The 20,797-nt window shown below is 30.9% G+C and overlaps 1 protein-coding gene across 1 annotated transcript in view; it reads left to right on the top strand.

The window, feature by feature from the left end:
* Window positions 1-20,797, top strand: part of LOC129608261 (ras-GEF domain-containing family member 1B) — a 129,118-nt gene that overhangs the window by 80,058 nt on the left and 28,263 nt on the right. The window contains exons 7-8 of the mRNA XM_055519652.1: window positions 8,537-8,674; window positions 17,572-17,715. Coding sequence (XP_055375627.1) covers window positions 8,537-8,674; window positions 17,572-17,715 — 282 coding nt within the window. The remainder of the gene's footprint in view (window positions 1-8,536; window positions 8,675-17,571; window positions 17,716-20,797) is intronic.

Below are 20,797 nucleotides of genomic sequence, written 5' to 3'. Positions count from 1 at the left end.
TTTTCATTTATATGTGGTTTTTTTCCAAATTACCATATTAATATACCAAGTTTATATAGTACAACAAATTATATATGAATGTCCTTGAGAAAGATTAAATAAAGAAAAAAAAATTTAAAATTATATTAAAAAAAAAATGCGCTTAAAGTTATGCAAATAATTAAATATAAATTTACTAGCTACCTAGCATAGCTATTTTATAATAAATTTTTTAAATAATAATTGCAATTTTTTAATATAGGCAAATTTGTAATAATCACAAATCTTACGATAGCATTACACAAATAACTAGTTAAAAGAAACAGGAATTTACTATAGTTTAATGAATATCATGAATTTAAAGACTAGAGATTACCCTTGATTCAAAATAAACTTTAATTTCCAATTTAGTACAAATATAAATTTTTTTAACAGTGCACATTGAAAATCCAAGCTTTTTATCTAACTCGTGGATAATCTTGCAAGACTCTTCTGCGTTATCTCATTTATTACTCCCAGGCACTTACCCGACATGAGAAAAGCCGCATTATTTGCATAAGCAGTATCCCTACAACCACTATACCCGAATGAGCTTCAGATAACTGTCAATAACTAGGACCCTCCTTGTATCAAGCATCTACCAATTGACTATATCCTCCTCATCTCCTACTTCCTCAAGAAGCCATACGATATTCTCCAATCTCAGATTATTGAAGGGGCATTCAATATCCAAGAAAGCAGCCAAAGTATATTCCTTGTACTGTAGAAATACCTACAACATCGCGTGTGACGGCGTTTTCGCAGATCTTCCCCTTATGAATGCATGTTTATTATTTGTTAGACCCGCCTCCATTTCCCCATTTCTTATATATCTCTCTAGTAACCTCTGCATTGTTGTCACTACGAAGGAGGACTAACCAGTTGGCCGGAAATCCCTCGCACCCATATGACCATACCTAGCAGGTTTCGGTACAAAAACTTTTTTCATTTCCGTCCAATTCCTGGAAATATAACTCATGTATACGTATAGCTCCGGAAAAATTATTAACAAATCGATGATAACCCACGGTGCTCTCAGCAGCATTATTTACCGCACTCTGTTTGGTAATGCAAACTTGTAAGAGCCAAAACACTTAATAGCCCACAGTATTTCTCTCTCCGTAATAATTTCCTTACCTATTTCGCGCAGGGTCTCTGTTCCTCTTCTTGCAATCCTCCTGCCTCTTGTGCTATCGGTTTCCTCACGAGTTGATCCCGAAAAGTGGGCCCTCATAATTTCCTCCAATGTTTCTAAACTTGCCCAAGTTCCATCGAGTATTTAAACATTTCCTGATACCAGCAACACTTTTAATAGCAGCTTACTTAGTCTCGCAAACTTCATTGGTTTTCTCCAATAACATGCCTCCTTGACCTCCGCTTGACCTTTCTTATTGTGTAATTGAAAACCCTTAGTTTGTTCTTATTTTCATCCCGCTTTGATGAACTATTACATCGCTTTACGAAATTATACAGTCTCCTTACCTTCACTATACTAAATAGGCGTTTTTTGTTTTTGGGTATATTCTCTTATTTCATTTACTGATAGTAAGCCTTTTTATCTGATATTATATTTAGCATCTTACTATTCATCAGTGTAGTTTATTAATTATAATTCATATGGTTGGATACGAAAAATTAAATATAAACGCGTTTAAAAGAGATCAAAGGCATCTTTATCAAAGCATAATTTTTTTTTTATAAAAAAAAATATTGCAAATTTTTTTTAAAACAAATTCACAAAATACAATTATTAAAAGTTTTAATTTAAATAACAAAACATAAAAATATATTAAATTTTTAATTTGAATAAAAATACAAAATCGAAATAATAATTGCTACTTGAATGCACCTTTAATATCTCAAAATCCTTTCAATTCACTTTCAGTCCTTTTTTTTCCCCCATATTTCCTGTTTGCATATATGAACATTATTAAACATAATATGGTAAAGTAAACTTTATTCAGAAAAATCCTTCCAGTTATAATTTTATAATTTTATTATATGTGCATCAACAGTAACGTTATTACATTAACTTCATTATTTAACTTAATAAAATCATGATAGCTTCCAGTCAATCAACAAATTTGAGAAAAAAAACAGAAAACGAAATGTAAATATTATTTTTTTTAAATAGTTTGCTATCAAGATTGAAATTGACTTTAAAAAATTGGAAATTTCATATAAAAATGTAAAACTAGAGTCATTAATTTATTTAAAAATTAAAATAGTAAAAATTATGATTTTATTTTGATTCAAGATTCTTGGAGGATTGGATAATTACTGGTATACAAATATTTTGAGTAAGATGAGCTTTTGAGAGTTGATGATTGTAAAGAGTTTATGATTCCATTTACAAATCAAATTTTCATTTTGATTCAAATTAGTTTGATGTTTAAAAAACAAGACTCAAATTGAATTGAAAGCATTCATTGTTCATAACACAATATTAATTTAAAAGTACAAATTTAAGAATAATGCTGCCTAATTAAATTTTCTTGAAATTCATTCTCAGGAATGAAACTAATTAAAACAAATTTTTTTTTTATAATTTTATTAAAATAATCTCGAAAAGTTTTAAATAGAAATCGAGAAATAAATTTTTTGTATACATATATTCCTATATATGTATGCAGATTCATAAAATATACATAGATGTACATACCTACATAACTCTGTAAATTAGAATCGAAAATTTTCAAATTTAATATTTTTTACAGTATTTCCTCATAAGTTCGTTTGTTAAGTGGAAGTATTGAAAAAAAAAGAAGCACAATTCGATTTACTTAATTAACATTTTAAAATAATATGAGAAAATCTATGAGAATAGATCTTAATGAATTTTATTGTTCTTAACGCAATATTTCGATATTTTACGTAAGTGTATGGTATCTATCGAAAAAAATTATACAATTTTAAATTAAATTTTATTGTAATTGTGATCCCATTATAAATACATTTGTGTTGACCACTATAATCTTAATAGCTTTCAAGAAATGTTATTATTTACATTGTTTTTGAAGTTATGTGGCAATAATTGCTTTAAGCCTCTATTTTTGTCGACTCCATTAAAAATGATTCACAAACACAATTGAAAAAATCAAACACTGCCGTAACCTTAGATTCCTTTTCTAGACTGGTACAAGAAGAAAAAATAAGACTGAGATAGACAGACTGGTAAAATATTTTCCTTTTCTCGAATTTATTGTATTACACCATATTTTCTATATAATTTTTAATATATACGCATAATATATTTGCATATATAACATTTTCATTAAATATTTGTGCATAAAATAAATCTATTTCCCCAAAATGGAAATGTCATCTTTTGTAACATTTTGTACGATAAAAGTTCAAAAGTTTTACTTTTAAAAATTTAAAATAGAAAATTTTGTTTTATCAAATAAAAAGCATGTCCACCCAATTCACAAAAATTTTAGCTATATATACCTATATATTACGTAGAATTATATATATATATATGCAATTTTTTTATATATATATATATGTAAACCACAAAATTAGAAAAACTCAACAGCTCTGGTATATAACAAAAATAAGAGAAAAATAAACTTATTAAATTTCTTAAAAACAATTCAGATACTTGTTTTTATTACTATGCACTTAATTCTGTAATACATAAAGTAAAATACTTTAATATACAATTGTATGTAATATAAATGAAATAGTAAAAGGTTATATAGTAATAAGAATATGAGAGGAAAAATGTATACAAAACAAAATTTAATTCAATCCTTTTTTATTTTGCCATTTTTTGTTTTAAAATTTTTTTAAGATTTTTCTTCATTTTCATAGTTTTTCTTTTATGTTTTTGTTTTTTTAATTCAAACTTTATGAATTTATTGCAAGTTGGCGCCTTTATTATTGAAAATGGCTATATAATGCAATTGAAACTTGATAAAAATTTCAAATGATTTCTTAAAATGAAAGATTTAAAGGGAAGGCAAAAGAATAAAATCCGGAAATTTTTATTTTTGTATATTTCAAAATTTATTCATGAAAAAATTTCTTATTTTTATTTATTTTTTTTTATATCGAAAAATTGGAAGACGGTGTCTTAAATTTTATTATATTTTCTGTTCTGCTAACATAATATAGTATCTCTCTATTAAGTATATAGAGAGATATTATTATATTGCAATATTTCTCTTCTGTCCTTCTATGCTTTATAAAGGCATTACAATAAATGGAATTTCCGGAATATGTAGTTTGGCGGATTATTCGTACAAAATCAAACAATTAAAAAAAGGCTTAAATTACAAAAGAAATATTTAATTTTTAATATTTTAATATTTTAAGTATTTTATATTTTTGATTGATTGATTACTTTACCATATTCTCTTAAATGTATAAGTAAGTAAATAGCTGCGGTAATATTGAGGTCGTCCGATACCAAATTGCGGGATTCTCAAAATATGTATTGAACAATTTCGTGCCGAACATATATCTAGGAATGAGTTAGTTCTAAAATTAAGAAATATCTACAGAAAGAGCAGGTGGGACTTAGAAAATAACTTTTATGCATAGACCAATAATATACTCTGTAGTTAATTGTTCATCGATCAACAGAATTGAAGTCAACGTCAGATATAGTAATTATCGACTTCGAGAGAGTAGAAGTGGTGCCTATACGAGAAGTACCCGCAAACACGAAGGATCTCTTACAAAATAACCCGGCTAATAAAGGAAAGGTAGAGAAATCGGACACCGGTATGCAAGGAAGTTAAATACGTAATAACACAATGTCTCAGTTCAAAGTAATTAATTTTGGTCATATAGGATAAGAAAATCTTAAAATTTTATTATGTTTAAATATATCATTAATTTTTTTTTTTAAATACAAACAAACACAATTTTCCGACTCATTAAGCGTACAATTTTAATCAAACAAAATCAATTAATTTAGAATCTAAAAGTAATCAATTTAATTTTAAATAAATTTTTTTCGCTTCATTGATAAAAGAACCTGATTTTTAGTATAATTAACATGAAATCAATTTATTTTCCATAAATCAATCACAAATTCTAATTTATTGTGATCAAAGGTGTCCCCTTTTTTTTACTGTTTGTAAATAATTTAAAGTGATTAATAACAATTAATTTTAAATAATATTTTATTGTTAAGGTATTCCCGAAAATGCCTCTTCTCCTCAAAAATATACTGCATTATTTTTGTTACATAAATTTTAAAGTGTATTTAAATTTCTATATAAAAATTTTAGATTGTCTTTTAAAAATCATTTATTAAAAATTATGTGCACAATAATACGCAAAGCACTTATATAACACTTTTTTTCACTAAATTTTTTAAATAGTTTACTGACATTCTTCTTCATAATTTTTTGGTATATAATTATCCTTTAAAATACTTAATAAGTGTCAACTATTATTCTATATATGTGTATGTGTAAATATATACCACTAAAACCATTCCAATAATGCATACTATAAAAATAAAATTGCATAAATATGAGATAACCCTTTGTTTTTTGTCATAAACTTAATGCTTGGATAGTAGAAGATGAAACTTTTTATTAAACTGAAAAAGAGGTTTCCAAAGTTAAGTCCTTTTAATGCTTTCTTAATTTGAAAGGAAAAATTTATGAATTCAGGATTGTAATAATACAAAGTAAACCTATATATAGCAAAAATAATTATATTTGTTCATTGTGTTATACTTTCGTGCCAAATGAAAAAAAGAAAAGAATAAAAAATTTACAAACAATAACAGAAGGTAGAAATTATGATTTTTTTTATAGTAACTGAAACTTTTTATTACTAAAAATAAAAAAATACAAAAAAAATAAAAAATAATATATTTTTTAATTTTTGCTGTATACATTCTCTGGCCTCTCTCTTATACACACCATCTCTTTTTTCTATTCTTTATTATTTTGTTATCATTGTTGCTCTTCAGTTTATAATAAAATCCTTTAGAAAAAATTCATATTAAAGAATTCATTTAATATATTATATAAGTATCTAGTATCATGGTTTACAATACTCTAGGCTACATTTTCATTTTTAATTTTTTATTTACAAAAAATTTTTTTTTTCTATTTTTTTTTTTTTATAAATTCAAATGCATCCTGCTAGGCTTAAATATAAGAGAAACCTTAAAATGACAACAGCATATTGTCACAGAGTACTTCTATAAATGTAATGAACACAAGTTTTAAACGACAATACAATGATGATAATATTATAGAAAACGTCGCGACATAAATATATCTTTTTTATTTTTCTATATATAAATATATAGAAATATTATGTACATGAACGTATATACTCGTATGTATGTATATTGAACGTTAACTACAAAATGCTAGAGGCAACAACCGATAATACAATGACAACAGCATACTATTATGATAGGGATGACAGTAAAAATTCTTATGACTTTTCTACACGTTCAAAATTTTCTTTTGCAATAATAATTGTATTCTTTCTATTACGTGTAGCTTTTTACTGTTAAACAATGACATTTTCTCCCTTTGGCGTAATTTTTTTTTTCTTTCTCTTATTTTTTTTTTCTTGTTGTTGTTGCTTTCTATATGTAGCAAACAATTTGTTGAGAAAAAATGGAGCATATATACAGGAAAAAAAAATATTATTAAAGTTGTAAAAACATTACAGAAAGGACAAAACATTGTACATACTAGTATATATATATATATATAAGTACATAGAGTGTTTTTAATATTTTATTTAATATTTTTTTTCTCTTTTAAGTTGACAATTTGTACAATAAAATAAATTGTAAACATAATTTTAACACATACAAAAAAAACAAAACAAAATGACTTCTTTGTATATAAGAATATTTTATGAAGAAAATAATATTCCGGGCTTATAAGTATTAAAAATAATTGTAAAGAAAATTAGAAACACTTATTATAAAAAATGTAAAAGAATGAATGAGGGGGAGAGAGAAAGACCAACATACGCGTGAATAAATGAAAGTGAATCAAAATTCATGAAAGAAATAAAACTATTTTTTTTTGTTTTTTGTCCTACAATTTAACAATTTAGTGTATACAATAAAAAATTTTGTTAAAATTTTTTTTTATTTCAATTAAAATCCGCTTTTTAAGTGAATGTATCATTTTTTATTGCAAGTACATTGTTGAAAATATTAGACTTAAGAAATATTTTTTTAATATTAAAATAATATTAAAGAATTTTAATATTTTTGAAATATAATTATATTTAAAATTGTAAGTGTTTAGGTTGTGTAAGTGATTTCGAAAATGAATTTGACTTCGTGTTTGGGTCATTTCATGTAAATGCAATATGCCCGTCTATTAAAAATATTAGTCAAATTCTGAAATTCATTAAATATTAATAAAATGACCCGGTTATAGCTAGGAACTTCCGTTTTTCTCTTGATCTGAATATTGTTATAATATGTAAATGAGTAAAACATTTTTTTCTTTTTAAGTTGTTGAGAAGTTCTGCTTTCCCTTTCAATTTTGATCGAATTCAAAAATTTAGACACTCTTCTCATTTTCTTTATTTTCTTTTTATAATATCTCTTGAAATTCATTCAAAAATGAAAAAATATTTTGTCTGCATTCCGCATTAAGCTATAACGCGTACAGGCTGTTTGTAAATTAAGTATTGTGAATACAAAAATAAACATATCTATCGTAATAAAGGTCTTCAAAAAAAGAGAATATATCCGACAAATTCTTTAGACCAAACATTAATTATTGTTATACAATCTAATATTACATGAAAGCATAAAAAAATCATCATTTACACGAACAAAAATCGGCTAGCAGATTGCCTACCAAAATCGACATCACTTGATGTGAAAGGATAGTAGAGAATTGATAAAAGTTAAGTTTATTATAGTAGGAGACTAAAGACTAAGTTTTACGGAAAAATAAAAACAGGAATTTAACTACAAAAAAAAAGGTTAAACGATAACACCACTGTCACATTATAACTGATAGTTAAACAAAATTTAAATTTCTAGAACGAAAACCTCAGAGCCTTTATAGTTAGAATTGACGGCATGCATTTGCTAGTTATCGGCTCATTCCTGCCATATTCCGTACTGTGATAACAAACATTGAAAAGCTCTATCAACTTCAAGTTCTTTGAACAGTCTAAAAGACACCTCCAAACAAAAATGAGGAAACAACGTTCCTCGAGACAAGTTTATGAATAGAAACCTCGTCAGCGATTAACCTAAGAGAGAACAATGTTTGCAAGTCCAATAACAGTGTCCTACCTTTATACAACTGCAAAATAAAAGTATTGCATTAACCTAAACTACGCAATGCGAAACGGAGAAATCTCCTCTTAACGAATTCGATCCTAAAAATATCTATAGAACAATAAGCCGCCTATACCTGACATGCGTACTACAAAATGGGCCTCACATATGATAAATATGGCCGGCAAATTCCTTTGCTCATAATTAATAATATAATTACAAAAATTTTTCAAAAATAAATTATTTTATTTAAAAAAATTGTTTGATATTTAGGCGAAAAACAAATGGGATCAACCATCAACATCAGGTGGACCTTTAGGTGTACAAGATCCAAAGAAAACTTGTAATTTAGAAACATATCTGGATTGGTCAGCTCGTCTACGATTATTTGTATGTAATGATATTTTAAAGGTAATTAAAATATGAATAATAATTAATTATTTAAAATGATTATACAAGAATATGTTAAAGAAGTCTACATAATTTATATAAAATATTTAAATATATATGAATTATTTTTACATTATAAAAGAATTTTTGAATTTTAATAAGTACAAGAATATTTTCAGAATTTAAATAAATTAAAAATTATGCATAATATGGTATTAAAAGTTCTATATTCATGTAAAATGTAATAAATCATAAAATTAAAATTTTATATATAAAAATTTTTTAGAATTAAATAATAATTTCTCATATATAAACTATGTACATGTACACATGTACATGAATTCAACATAATATTTAAATGATTACAACTTTTATAAAAATATTTGCTATAAATTATAATTTTTATATAAAATAAATCAAATTTTTATTTGGAACAGTAATTTACAATATAATCTGTATTGCCTATATCATAACAGGTAATAAGAGATTGAATTTTCAAGTCTGTACTTTGGTATAATTGATATTTTAATTGCTTTACTATATATTAACATAAAATATAATTTCAGAGAACTATGTTTAAATTATAAATTAATTAAATTTTTTAAAGTTCTAGAAAAATTCCTACGTCCTAAAGATAATATATTCATAGCAATTAAGATAATAGTGCCTAATTGATGGTTGTCACAATAGAAAAAAAATTATATAGTTTTAATTTAACAAGAAAAATTCATGAGTCGAAATTAGGTTCTCTTAGTTTTATATCATTAATGCAAGTTCCTTCCAATACAATTTAGTTTATATTTTTCTAAATTTGTATTTAGTTTAGCCTCTATCTCCCTTAACTTCCTGAAAATACCATTAATATTTTACTACTTTTTTGCGTTAAAAGTACAAACATATGCTTTTCTCCTCTTACCGTAATGTGATAAACTTTTCTTCTTTTTACCGTTATTTTTTTTTTGCTCTCTTAGAGAATAATACAGAAAATATATTTTATAAATCGCATACCAAAAGTAATATTATTTATTCAAAATTTAATTATTAATTATCAATTTACCTAGCAAAATATCATGTTCAAGCAGCTATTACTCGAAAACTATAAATCGAACAACAACTACGAAAATTGCAATTATGTAGGTCTTTTAATTGAGAAAAAATTTGTTAACAGTTTACTGCTCTAATTTTAATAGCTGTTATAAATTTTTGTAATATATTCTTTAACCCTTCGAGACTACCCCTAGACGACGTCCGAGTTGTTGGCAACTCTAAAAAAAACACTATAAATAATTTTGCATGACAAATAACTTTGCAATGAGTAATTAAAATTTTAACATTATAGCTTCATAAATCTCTTTTTCTTAATAAATATAAAGTATGTATTTACAAAAAAAAATAAATTTTACAAAATTCTTAATTAAAATATATATATATATAAAATAATTATCAATTAAATAGAACATATTTTTGTACATACAAATCAATGTAGTTTCTTTTTAAAAAAAAAATTACATAATATTTAAAAAATTTATTTTTAAATTATGACAGGACATGAAATTATTCATGTTTTACACAATACACTTCAATTATTATTATTAAAAAAAAATTTTATATTAATTTATAACAATTATGATAGCATCCTGTCATCTATATCTTTGTAACAATAATTTTAAATATTCATAAATTTTCTCAAAATTTAAGATTTTGAGAAAAAAGAAGCAAAAAATTAAATACAAAAATCACATAAATTTATTTAAGAAATTTGAAATATTTTGCTTATTCATCATGTATATATATATATACATATAAAAAAAGGACTTATATAGATAGAGCAATTTTACAAAATGAATTTATTTAAAATTTATGTGAAATTATGAATTTATAAATTTTAGTTCAAAGAAGAAGCAATTAAATAATATTAATAAATTAATTTAATAAGAAAAATTGCATAAGACAAAAGAATTTTTAAACAAAATTTTGAAAATTTAACTAATTGTTATTTCACTAAGTTTCCTTAATTATTATATTTCTATTCGTAATACCAATACACTTAAAAACTTATAGTTTTAAATAATCTCAAGTTAATATTAGAATATAAACTTGATTCTTATAAGTCATACATTCATTTTTACCAAACTTACCCAGATATTGGACACAGGCAATTTCGGAAAAGCTTAAATATAATTCTTACAAGAACACGAATATTTAAATCTTAATAATGTGCAGTGGAAAACGGTAGCTTATTTTATACAAATATTCTTCTACATTCGGATTTGCTTTCTTATTCATTAATTTACAAGTTATACATATTTAACAATTTACCTCTTTTGCATAAAAATCTATAGAACCTATAAACACAAACATTTTTATAACAAATATTAGCTTTTATGAATAGGTACACATTTTAAGTTCTGATATCACATACAATTTACATCTATTATATACCAAACATAAATTGTAATCCATTTTTTTACATGTAATCATTACACTCATACCGACTTGATTCATATTCTTGACAGGATACAATTTTTAATTTTTAAATATTTACTTTTATCTCTTTGTAAATCTATGATACATACGAGTACATAGACATACATATTTGACCTAAAATTTAGTATGTCTTTAAGTGTATATAGGAACTATTTTATAAGATTTTTAATTAAACTTATTTAAATAGTATTAAACTTATTTAAATAGTAGTAAAAAAAAATAAGTAGATTCTAGATTGTAGATTTTAAGGGAACCGAGTGGGACAGGAGAAACCCCCCAAGCCACCGCAGCCATCCTTGACTTATTGTAACCTCCCCACGCTGCCATCTATAGTATCCCCGTCCGAACAACAAAGCCGGAGATATCCCAAAGGGAGTTGGCCAACAGTTCCCGAACACTTAGGGACCCATGTCCAAGACAATTGCGGTGCCGAACAGCCAGTGCCGGACAGTCGTAGAGAATATGCACGACGGTTTCATCGCCACTCCCACAAAATCTGCACAGGGGGGAGCCTGACTTCCCCAGCCAATGCAGGTGGTACTTCACTAAGCAGTGCCCAGTGCAACTCTGCGGTGAATCCGCTGGAGCACGCCTCAAGAAACATCTTCGCATGACGGCACTCTTTCGTGTCCCGCCAGTGACGGCCGCATTCCGCCGCGAACAGGCAGGCAAACCTTGCCCCCATGGCGGAAGAAGGCAGACCGCAGAAAGACCGCGGCTGCAGAAAGTCAGTCCCAGATCCCCTTCGCGCCAGCCCATCGACAATTTCGTTGCTCACATGGCCACTATGGCCCGGCACCCAAATGAGCGTGACTCTGTTCTCCGATGCCAATTCCATAAGTGCAGCAAGGCAACCCCAGACCAGCTTGGATGTAACCTGAGCTAAACGAAGCGCCAGCGATGCAGCCCTGCTGTCCGAGAACACATAGATGGTGCGGTTTCTATACCCCCTTTCTAAATTGATTCTCAGACAGATCTCTATTGCATGTATTTCGGCCTGGAACAACGTGCAATATGGATCAAGGGTTGCATATACACGTGTGTCCGGGCAGACACCGTATACACCCGAACCCACACCCGACTCCGTTTTGGACCCGTCCGCATACCACACGCTCGAACCCGACTCAAGTATGGGGCCACCCCAATCCCACGTCCATCGATCGGAAAACAAACCCTGTACTTGTGATCGAAGTTGTACCGCGGCAGACAGGTATCCGACATGGTTATTCTTAGAATCGGATCGCTTTTAATGAAGTCTCTGTGAGTCCTGTGGGCCAACTTTAGCCCTGCCCTGTCCTCGCCAGAGAGAAGTCGGTAAGTCACTAGCCGAGCTTCTTTTAATATATGGAGGTGCAGTGTCGGCAAACCAATCCTCAGCTCCAATGCAGCGGTAGGAGCCGTCTGCATTGCCCCGGTCACTTCCAGGCAGGGCAGTCTCTGTAGTTTTTCCAGCTTGGCCCGCACACCCGCCTACTGAGCCTTACGTCACCATACAATCGACGCATAGGCGACGATAGGCCTAGCAAGGACCGTATATAGCCACTGTGCTATCCTGGGACTAATTCCCCGGGTCCCCCGGATGAAGCTCCTACACGTCCACAAGGCCGCCATAACTCTATCGATAACTCTATCTATATGAGTATTCCAGGAGAGACGATCATCCAGGGTTACCCCCAGATACTTCACCTCCCTAGAGTAACTAATACGTTCACCAAACAAAATTTGGCTCGTTAATCTATCCCTGCTTCTGCGTCTGGTGAAGGCGACCAAAGCGCTTTTGCTTGGATTTATATTTAACCCAACGCCTTCGTACCATCTTTCCACAACACGTAAATTTTGCTGTAGAAGATCAGAAATAGTGCTCTCAAATTTTCCCCGTGATAACTGCCCCGGAGCCCCTGAGAGCAGCGATTAGATCATCCACTACAATGGAACACAGGAGGGGCGAAAGAGCCCCGCCCTGCGGACACTCTTTTGCAGCGGCGATGAATCATCCACTTAACCCATCTGCTCGTCGTCGCATCAATACCTCGTTTGTGCAACGACTCACAGATGACATGATATGGGGTGTTGTCAAAAGCTCCCTCTTCATCAAGGAAGCATCCAACTGTCACCTCCCGCACTTCCAGTGAGTTTTCAAGGACCCCCACCAGACTCTGCAGAGCGAGTACAGTAGACCTTCCCGACTGATAGGCGTACTGAGATTCATGCAAGGGATTGCTCCCCAGTGCATCGTCCCGTATAAATCTATCAATCACTTTTCCCATTGCTTTCAATAGAAAAGAAGTAAGGCTGATTGAACGGAAAGACCTTGGGTGGTTGCTTGGTCGCTTACCCACCTTCTGAATATACGTCACTTTAGCCACCCTCCATGCCTGAGGAATGTAACCCCACGCATAGCTGGCACGAAAAATTTCCAACAGTGCTCTGATGATATGTTGGAAACCCCTCTGCAAAAATGCAGGATATATCCCGTCATCACCTGGAGATTTAAAGGGCCTGAAAAAGAAAGCAGCCCATCTAATCCTGCCCATCGTGAAGACCAGAGGGGATCGTTGCCAGTCATCCCTCCTGGGCCAGGATGCCCTCAGTTCAATGACCGCATTTGAGTGATTCCGAAGAATCTCCGAGTCAGGAAAGTGCGTTGCCGCCATAAGCTCCAACGTCTGCTTTCCGTTCTCAGTCATGGAGCCATCAGGCCGTTCCATTAGGCCCACCCCGCTAGCATACTTTTTGGAAAGCAACCTGTGAAAACGCGCACTGCTGGAGAGTTCATCAATTCCCTTTTAGAACGCCCTCCATGAAATTCTCTTCGCTTTCCTAAATTTATTGTATTTTATTGTATTTTATTTTATTGTATTTTGTGAGTCAGTTTTTATACTCTTCCCACGAGCCCGACGCCTTGGCCTTATTGAATAGCTTTCTGGTCTTTAGTCTAAGCCTTGAAAGCCCTTCATTCATTCACCACGGGCACTTCCTATTGCTCGATGTCTCATTTGAGACATGCCATCCACTAACCCTACTGCCGATAAACTCAGTGCAAAGGGTGATGTCTAGGACCTCTTCCCTAATTGCATTTATGAATATCGGCCTATTGCTATCATTCATAACGATTAATTTATTGCTATATATAAATTCAAGTAGGCACTCACCTCTTTTGTTTATATTACTGCTTCCCCAGACGGTGTGGTAGGCATTGGTATCACTTTCTATTATCAGTTGGAAGTTCCTCCTTCCACAAAAGTCCACTAAATCTTTCAGTTGTTCGTCTGGGTGGGCACAGTCTCCCGGGAGGTAGGATGAGCACACAATAAACTCTGTCCAACCCCCGGAAGACTTCACTTTCACCAACGCAGCTACCTGATCCATAGAGCAGTAATCTGGAATGGGAAAATACGTTAGCCTTTTACTAAACAAAATACAAGCCCTAGACCTGCCTACAATTGCATTATCATGCAATAGCTCACCTGTTAGGCCCTTAACCTGATCCTTCACTATGTAAGGCTCTTGGATAAGGGCGATATCGAGGTGGAATGCTGTAGATTTATTTGGATGCACTTTATAGCCAAATCATTTCCTCCGGCTCTTGTCTCTTGTCTATGCCCTGCCACAGCCTCTTTTGCCGTCCTAGGTGCTACACTAGCCCTTCCAACAGCAAATACCGAAGCAGTTCCGGGATTCCCAATTGGCTTGGGACTTTGCAATGAGTTTTGACTCTTTTGGTTGGCCTGAAGTGCTCGTCGTTGTCGCGGTGGGCGTTGGTTTTTTATTTCATCCTGTCCTGCCACCAGCACCTTGAGAGGTGCTTCCTTTAACCCGAAATGTAACACGGAAGAAGTTCAGGAAAAGTCGGAACTCCGCTTTCCGTAGATCTTCCAATCCGAAATCATCCACGGGAAACGTGATAGAGCAGCCCCCGTCCTTTTCCTTATCCAACCTCAGCAACCTCCAGGATCTCATCTTGAGGCTGGGATTTTGCTTCCCTATCCTGCTTAGGAATTTGTCCCTGGAGAGACTGACGGTTGTCTCGTCCTTTGCCACGTAGGTGACGCAGACATGCTGTTTGGGCCACGACGTTGCAACTATCCCAAGGCTTTATCTTCCTGCAGACACTTGTTATCAACTCCCTGGTGTATTGATTATTCCATGTTACGGATATCCATCCATTTTCTTTGCAACGCTGCAGTGAATTGTGGATTTTTTTTTTTTTTTTTTTTCCTTATTCATTCCAAGAAGGAGCATAGGGCTAGTGCATGATTTCTCATGCACTAGTTTCATAGCGTCATAGAGTTTAACTAGGTAGGTGACTAATCTGCCGTAGTTTTATTTATATTAATTATTTGAGGTTATTAATATTTACTGTTTATTTTTCTTAGTTTTTTTTTAATATGGAATATTACGAATATTTGAAAATTACTTGTATAATATTTATTAGTATTGTATATTAAGTTATAATAATATTGAATATAATTTTTATAGTGACCTGACCGGGGTTTGAACCCGAGACCCTTCGGTTAAAGGACCGGTGCCATAACCACTGCACCAATGGTCAGATGCAGTGAATTGTGGATAAGAATCCACAACTTTATCCATTTCATCCATGATGCCTACTTTGATTTTCCCCATCTGGACTTCGGATAGCCATTCCTCTGGATGCAGTCTATGAGTGATGGCCACCTTGACCTGTGCTACTGCATCCCGAAAAGAAGTCATTTTCGGGTTTTGTTGAAGAATGTTCTTAGGGACCTTTCTCTCAACATTGCAATTCATCGACCTCTTTTTTGAGGTCCCTGCATCAGGGGTGTTGCTTTCTGACCTTTCCCTCTTCTGGGGATGGTTGGCCACAACACCCGACCCGCAGGCCCTCACCTTTTCTAGCCTTTTCTTCTCATATCTGCGAGCTTCCTCTGGGGACATGCCATCCCCGATATAAGCTGCGATACGCCGCTTGATGCACCAGAGAAATATTGTGTTTTTCCCCTGATGTCCAACCTTTTCAGGTCCTCCTCAGTTTGTTGGATAATAGGTCAAAGAGGATCCTGATTATCCATCTCCATCGGAGGCGCCGCCTTTTCCTCTACTGGAGTGAGAAGGAGTTCCTCCTCTGCATCAGTCGAGAGAAGCTCTGGTTCCGCAGACTCTTGAGCACTAACTGTGTTTGCATTAATGTCGTCCTTAGTATTGTTGTTGTTGTTGCAGTTGTTGTGTTTGTAACAGTTATTGTTCTTGTTGTTGCTGTTGTTGTTGTTGTTATTGATTCCATTCTCCATTTTGCTCCCACGAGTAACGCGGGAAAGTATAGCCATCCATGGCAGAGCCCGGCATGCCATGGGAAGGCTTGTTTAAACTGGAGGGCGAATCGTATCCAGAGTCCGTATACTAACGACTGAGCTCCCCCTTAGCCATGCAGTTATCGGCATATGCTGTTCCACCTTGAATTGGGACGCCTGTCGTCAGCTGACGTGTAGATATAGGGCTGAAACTCACAAAGCAAGAGGTTCGCCGCCACGACACGAACGTTACTTTGATCGTTTCAATCACCTCTTTATCCTCCGCCATTACCGGGGCCTACCACTAGGAGGTGACAGTGCGGTTTTGGGCCCCAAAAAAAAAAAATAAATAAAAATTTAAATTAAATTTTTCGAAAACGTTAAAAATTTAAGATCCATAAATAAAAGCTAATTTTGCTGTTTCAAAACAGTGCAGAAAAAAGACAAGCCAACAGATGGACTCATATACCGGCAGATCAAGTAAAAATAGTTCGTTCTGCTCTATAGACTTACTTGTTGAATATCCAAAAAATTTATATAAATTTAAATTGGAAGAAGGTGAAAAAGTATATCAAGGGTCTGCGTGGTTATTAAACGAAATGCTTCTTCTATGCAAATCAATGCCATCAATGCTTTCTACTTTGCTTGCTAATTTCATATTATTGGACTTGCACAACATAGGCCATCACACCTTAGACCACAATATCTCCAGAAAGTAAAGAACTAATTTACCGACTTTTCTTTAAATGAGATATAAAAAATTTTACAAAAATTCCGTAAAAGTTTTCTTTGAATTTCATTATTTATTTAAAATAATAATTTATAAAGTTAACGAAAATTAGGCCTCGACCTAGCATGAACTTCTATAATTACATAAAAGCATTTTTTCTGACCATTTTTTACATCCTAATCCTGACATAATAATTATAAAATATTTATGAATTTAGTAACCTTCTTTCTAAAAATGGTCCCATATCTTATGTTTTGCTCCTTTATAATATTCAAATGTGTATAGCATATAGATCTTTTATTATTCATATTATGTTAAGTAGATATGTATGTGCTATACATAGTACATATGTAAATTAAAAAAAAATATCTCAATACAAAAAAAATTTTTTTTTGTGAAATTTAAAACAAAAAATTTTACTTTTATCACAGTGTAATGGTATAAGAGACCGTAGTAAAATTGTTGAATTATGGAGTGGTGTTGCACAATACTGCCTTTTAGTTGGAAATTATAACAGTGCTACTGTTATTCTAGAATCTTTAGAATCACCTCCGATTGCTCGGCTGAAAGTAACGGTAAGGATAATTATTATTATATTTCTTCTTTTTAATAATTTTTAATTTTATACTTTTTTTTATTAAAAATTAAAATATAAATTTGGGAAATATTTGTATATGAATATTTATGTCCAAGATTTTAAGTATAATGGACTTAAATATTTAGCTATGCTAAAAAATAAGCGTTTGGTAATAAAATCGGAATACATAAATTATGCTGATAATAAAAAAAATTTTATATAGCGGCAACTTGTGAAAATTTTTATTTTATTATTTTTTTAAAATAATCCACGACTCAAGTGACAAATTTCAAAAACCCATGAATAACTTTAATAAATAATAAAAATTTAAAGAAACCTGATTTTCTAAATTTCTTTCTACAATTTAAATTTTACATTAAAAATTTAATATTATTTTAATTGAAATTTAAAGTTAGGATTAAAAATATGTTCAACTTTAAGATTAATTTAACCTATACCATATAATATGTATATATATATGAGTTTATGTAAAATTGCCTATGTACTTATTAATATTTGGCATATTTATTCTAGCAATTCCAATGTTGCATTCTTCAGAACATTACATTTTATATTACATTTTTAAAAAATAAAATAACAACAAAAATAAATTTTTGCATCAAATATTTACGCACTTAACCTCTCCACACACAACATACATACAACTATGTATATACATATATAAATTATAAAATTAAAACTTTTTCAATTCGTATAAAATAATTATTTTATTTATAATAATAAATATGTATATATACAGGTAAATATGTATAATAAATATTTACCCTACTTGCATTTTAAAAAATTAATAATTAAAATTTACTATATGTAAAAATAAAATAAGAAAAATTGCAGAACAATATTTCTTCCGTGTTCCTCATTATTATTGTTAATTAAATATGCAACAATTTAAAAATTTTTGAACCATAGATTTCTACATACATATATAGATATATTATATACATATTTATATATTTTCTTCTATAACAATAATTTTCCTCTTGAGTATAATAATAATTACATTTGTTAAAGCAAAAAAAAGAGACTAAGAGCGGGGAAAAAATTTAATTTTCTAAAGTTAAAAATTAAAATATAATAAAAATAAACCATTTTCCCCACCACTGATTTTATATTATGTACACCAGACGGAGCGACAATATTTAACGCAACGATAATAATTTATTGTTTTTACATACCTATTACACACTAATGTAAATAAATGTATATCCCAAGTGATTTTTAGTTATATTGATGTACACCTACTAGAGCTTGTTATTTACATACAAATATGTATAGGTATAGGTGCTCCCATATATTTAAATGAATCCATTAATAGTTCATTCGTTCATTTAGCAATTCACTCTATCCATACAATACTCTATATACCTAGGTACATTTCGATTTCCTTAATTAAAAAAAATCTGATGTGGTCAGCACATAACCGACCGCATTGTGTATTGTCTAGTTAAATGAAAGTGTTACAGAATATTATAAAAATGTCTGTTAAATACTTCTTTCCAATTTTTAGGACTTTAGTAAGCTTATAGTTAACATACCTAGAAAAACGTAAATTTGGCTCTTAGTAGAGTTTCGCTTTGTGGTACCCGAATTCCTTGAAATGCTCACCAGTTAGTTTCGGTAGCAACCAGAACTCAAATATCAAATTTCAAGAAATTCCATTGATTCGTTCCGTAGATATGGTGAAAAATGTAAAATCGGCCCGCAAATCCGTTTTCGAGCCCTGATCTTTCCAAAAAATTTATATGTTCATTGTTTTAATACGAGGAGTTCATATATTAAATTTCAATGAAGTCGGTTGATTATTTCTCTTTATATACACAAAAATGTATATTTGGCCCGTAGTAAACGTCTAGTTGCCGATGCCTGATTTCTTCCAAAACATACGAATTTTTGCGGACGGTCGAGCTGAGCTTATATATAAAATTTCAAGTAAATCGGTTGAATATTTTCTTCAAAATGTTCAAAAATGTAAAACAGGCCCGCTAAAAAGTGCAGTTCCCGAGGCCTGATATATACCAAAAGCTGATCGATCCGTGCCATGGTGGAAACAAACTTACATATAAAATTTCATCAAAATCGGTTCAGCCGAACTTGAGATACACGCGTGCACACACAGACCGACAGACCGACAGACCGACAGACCGACAGACCGACAGACCGACAGACCGACAGGTTGCTAAAAATAGTTTATTTACACTTCCCTACTATGGAGAAGTACGTTCCCACCGAAAACTCGATATGCAAAATTTGTTGCCATCACATAACCTACCTATTGTTTACACAATACGGTCGGTAATAACAAAAAAAAAAAGAGTATGGTAGAAATTAAAAGAGAATGGTGTAAAATTAATCAAAGGTACAATAATGTACCACTAGAGAGGGTAGTAGTATATTATATAAAAATTATCCAATTTTAAATTTAAGAAAATGAAAGAAACAAAAAACCAATTCTAATTAATAATGGGTGGGTAGGATTCTGTTAAGAGACTCGATATTTTTTTTATCTCGGTACGTATAACTTATATATACTAACGTTTAAAACTAATAAAAAATTCTTTATTTCATTTTGTATTTTTTCTTATATTTTTCTATTTTTTTGTTTTTTCTTATTCTGAATTTATAATTTAAAGGAAGCAAAAACAAAATTGAAATGGCGTTTTTTGTTTGAAAAAAAAGGAAAAAAAAATTTAAATTGAAATAAAGAAAAAACAGTGTTATAACTATCGTTGTATTTTAATAAATTTAACACTATTACAAGATCTTCAATAAAATTCTGCTTCCAGGTGCGCGTATACGAGTATACATTCTTTTAAAAAATTGTAAAATAAAATAAACATTGTTATGCTTTTCAAACCGTTTGTAATGCTAAGAAATAACGGTCTTATATATAGACTCAAGTGTATGTTTTTGATCAGCGTCGAATTCTGAGTTGATTTAGCTTTGTCTGCCCGTCCGTCCCAGCAAAAATTCAAAAACTAATTGAGCTAAGTTCACCAAATGGTTTGTTATAGTAAATGCCAGAACCTTATTGAAATTGGGTATGGTCGGGGTACTTGTTC

The sequence above is a fragment of the Condylostylus longicornis genome, unplaced genomic scaffold, assembly GCF_029603195.1.
Source record: "Condylostylus longicornis isolate FDR11 unplaced genomic scaffold, ASM2960319v2 ptg000031l, whole genome shotgun sequence".
NCBI lineage: Eukaryota > Metazoa > Arthropoda > Insecta > Diptera > Dolichopodidae > Condylostylus > Condylostylus longicornis.
The sequence above is the reverse complement of the archived record's forward strand: the minus strand, read 5'-3'. Positions and strand labels throughout refer to the sequence as shown.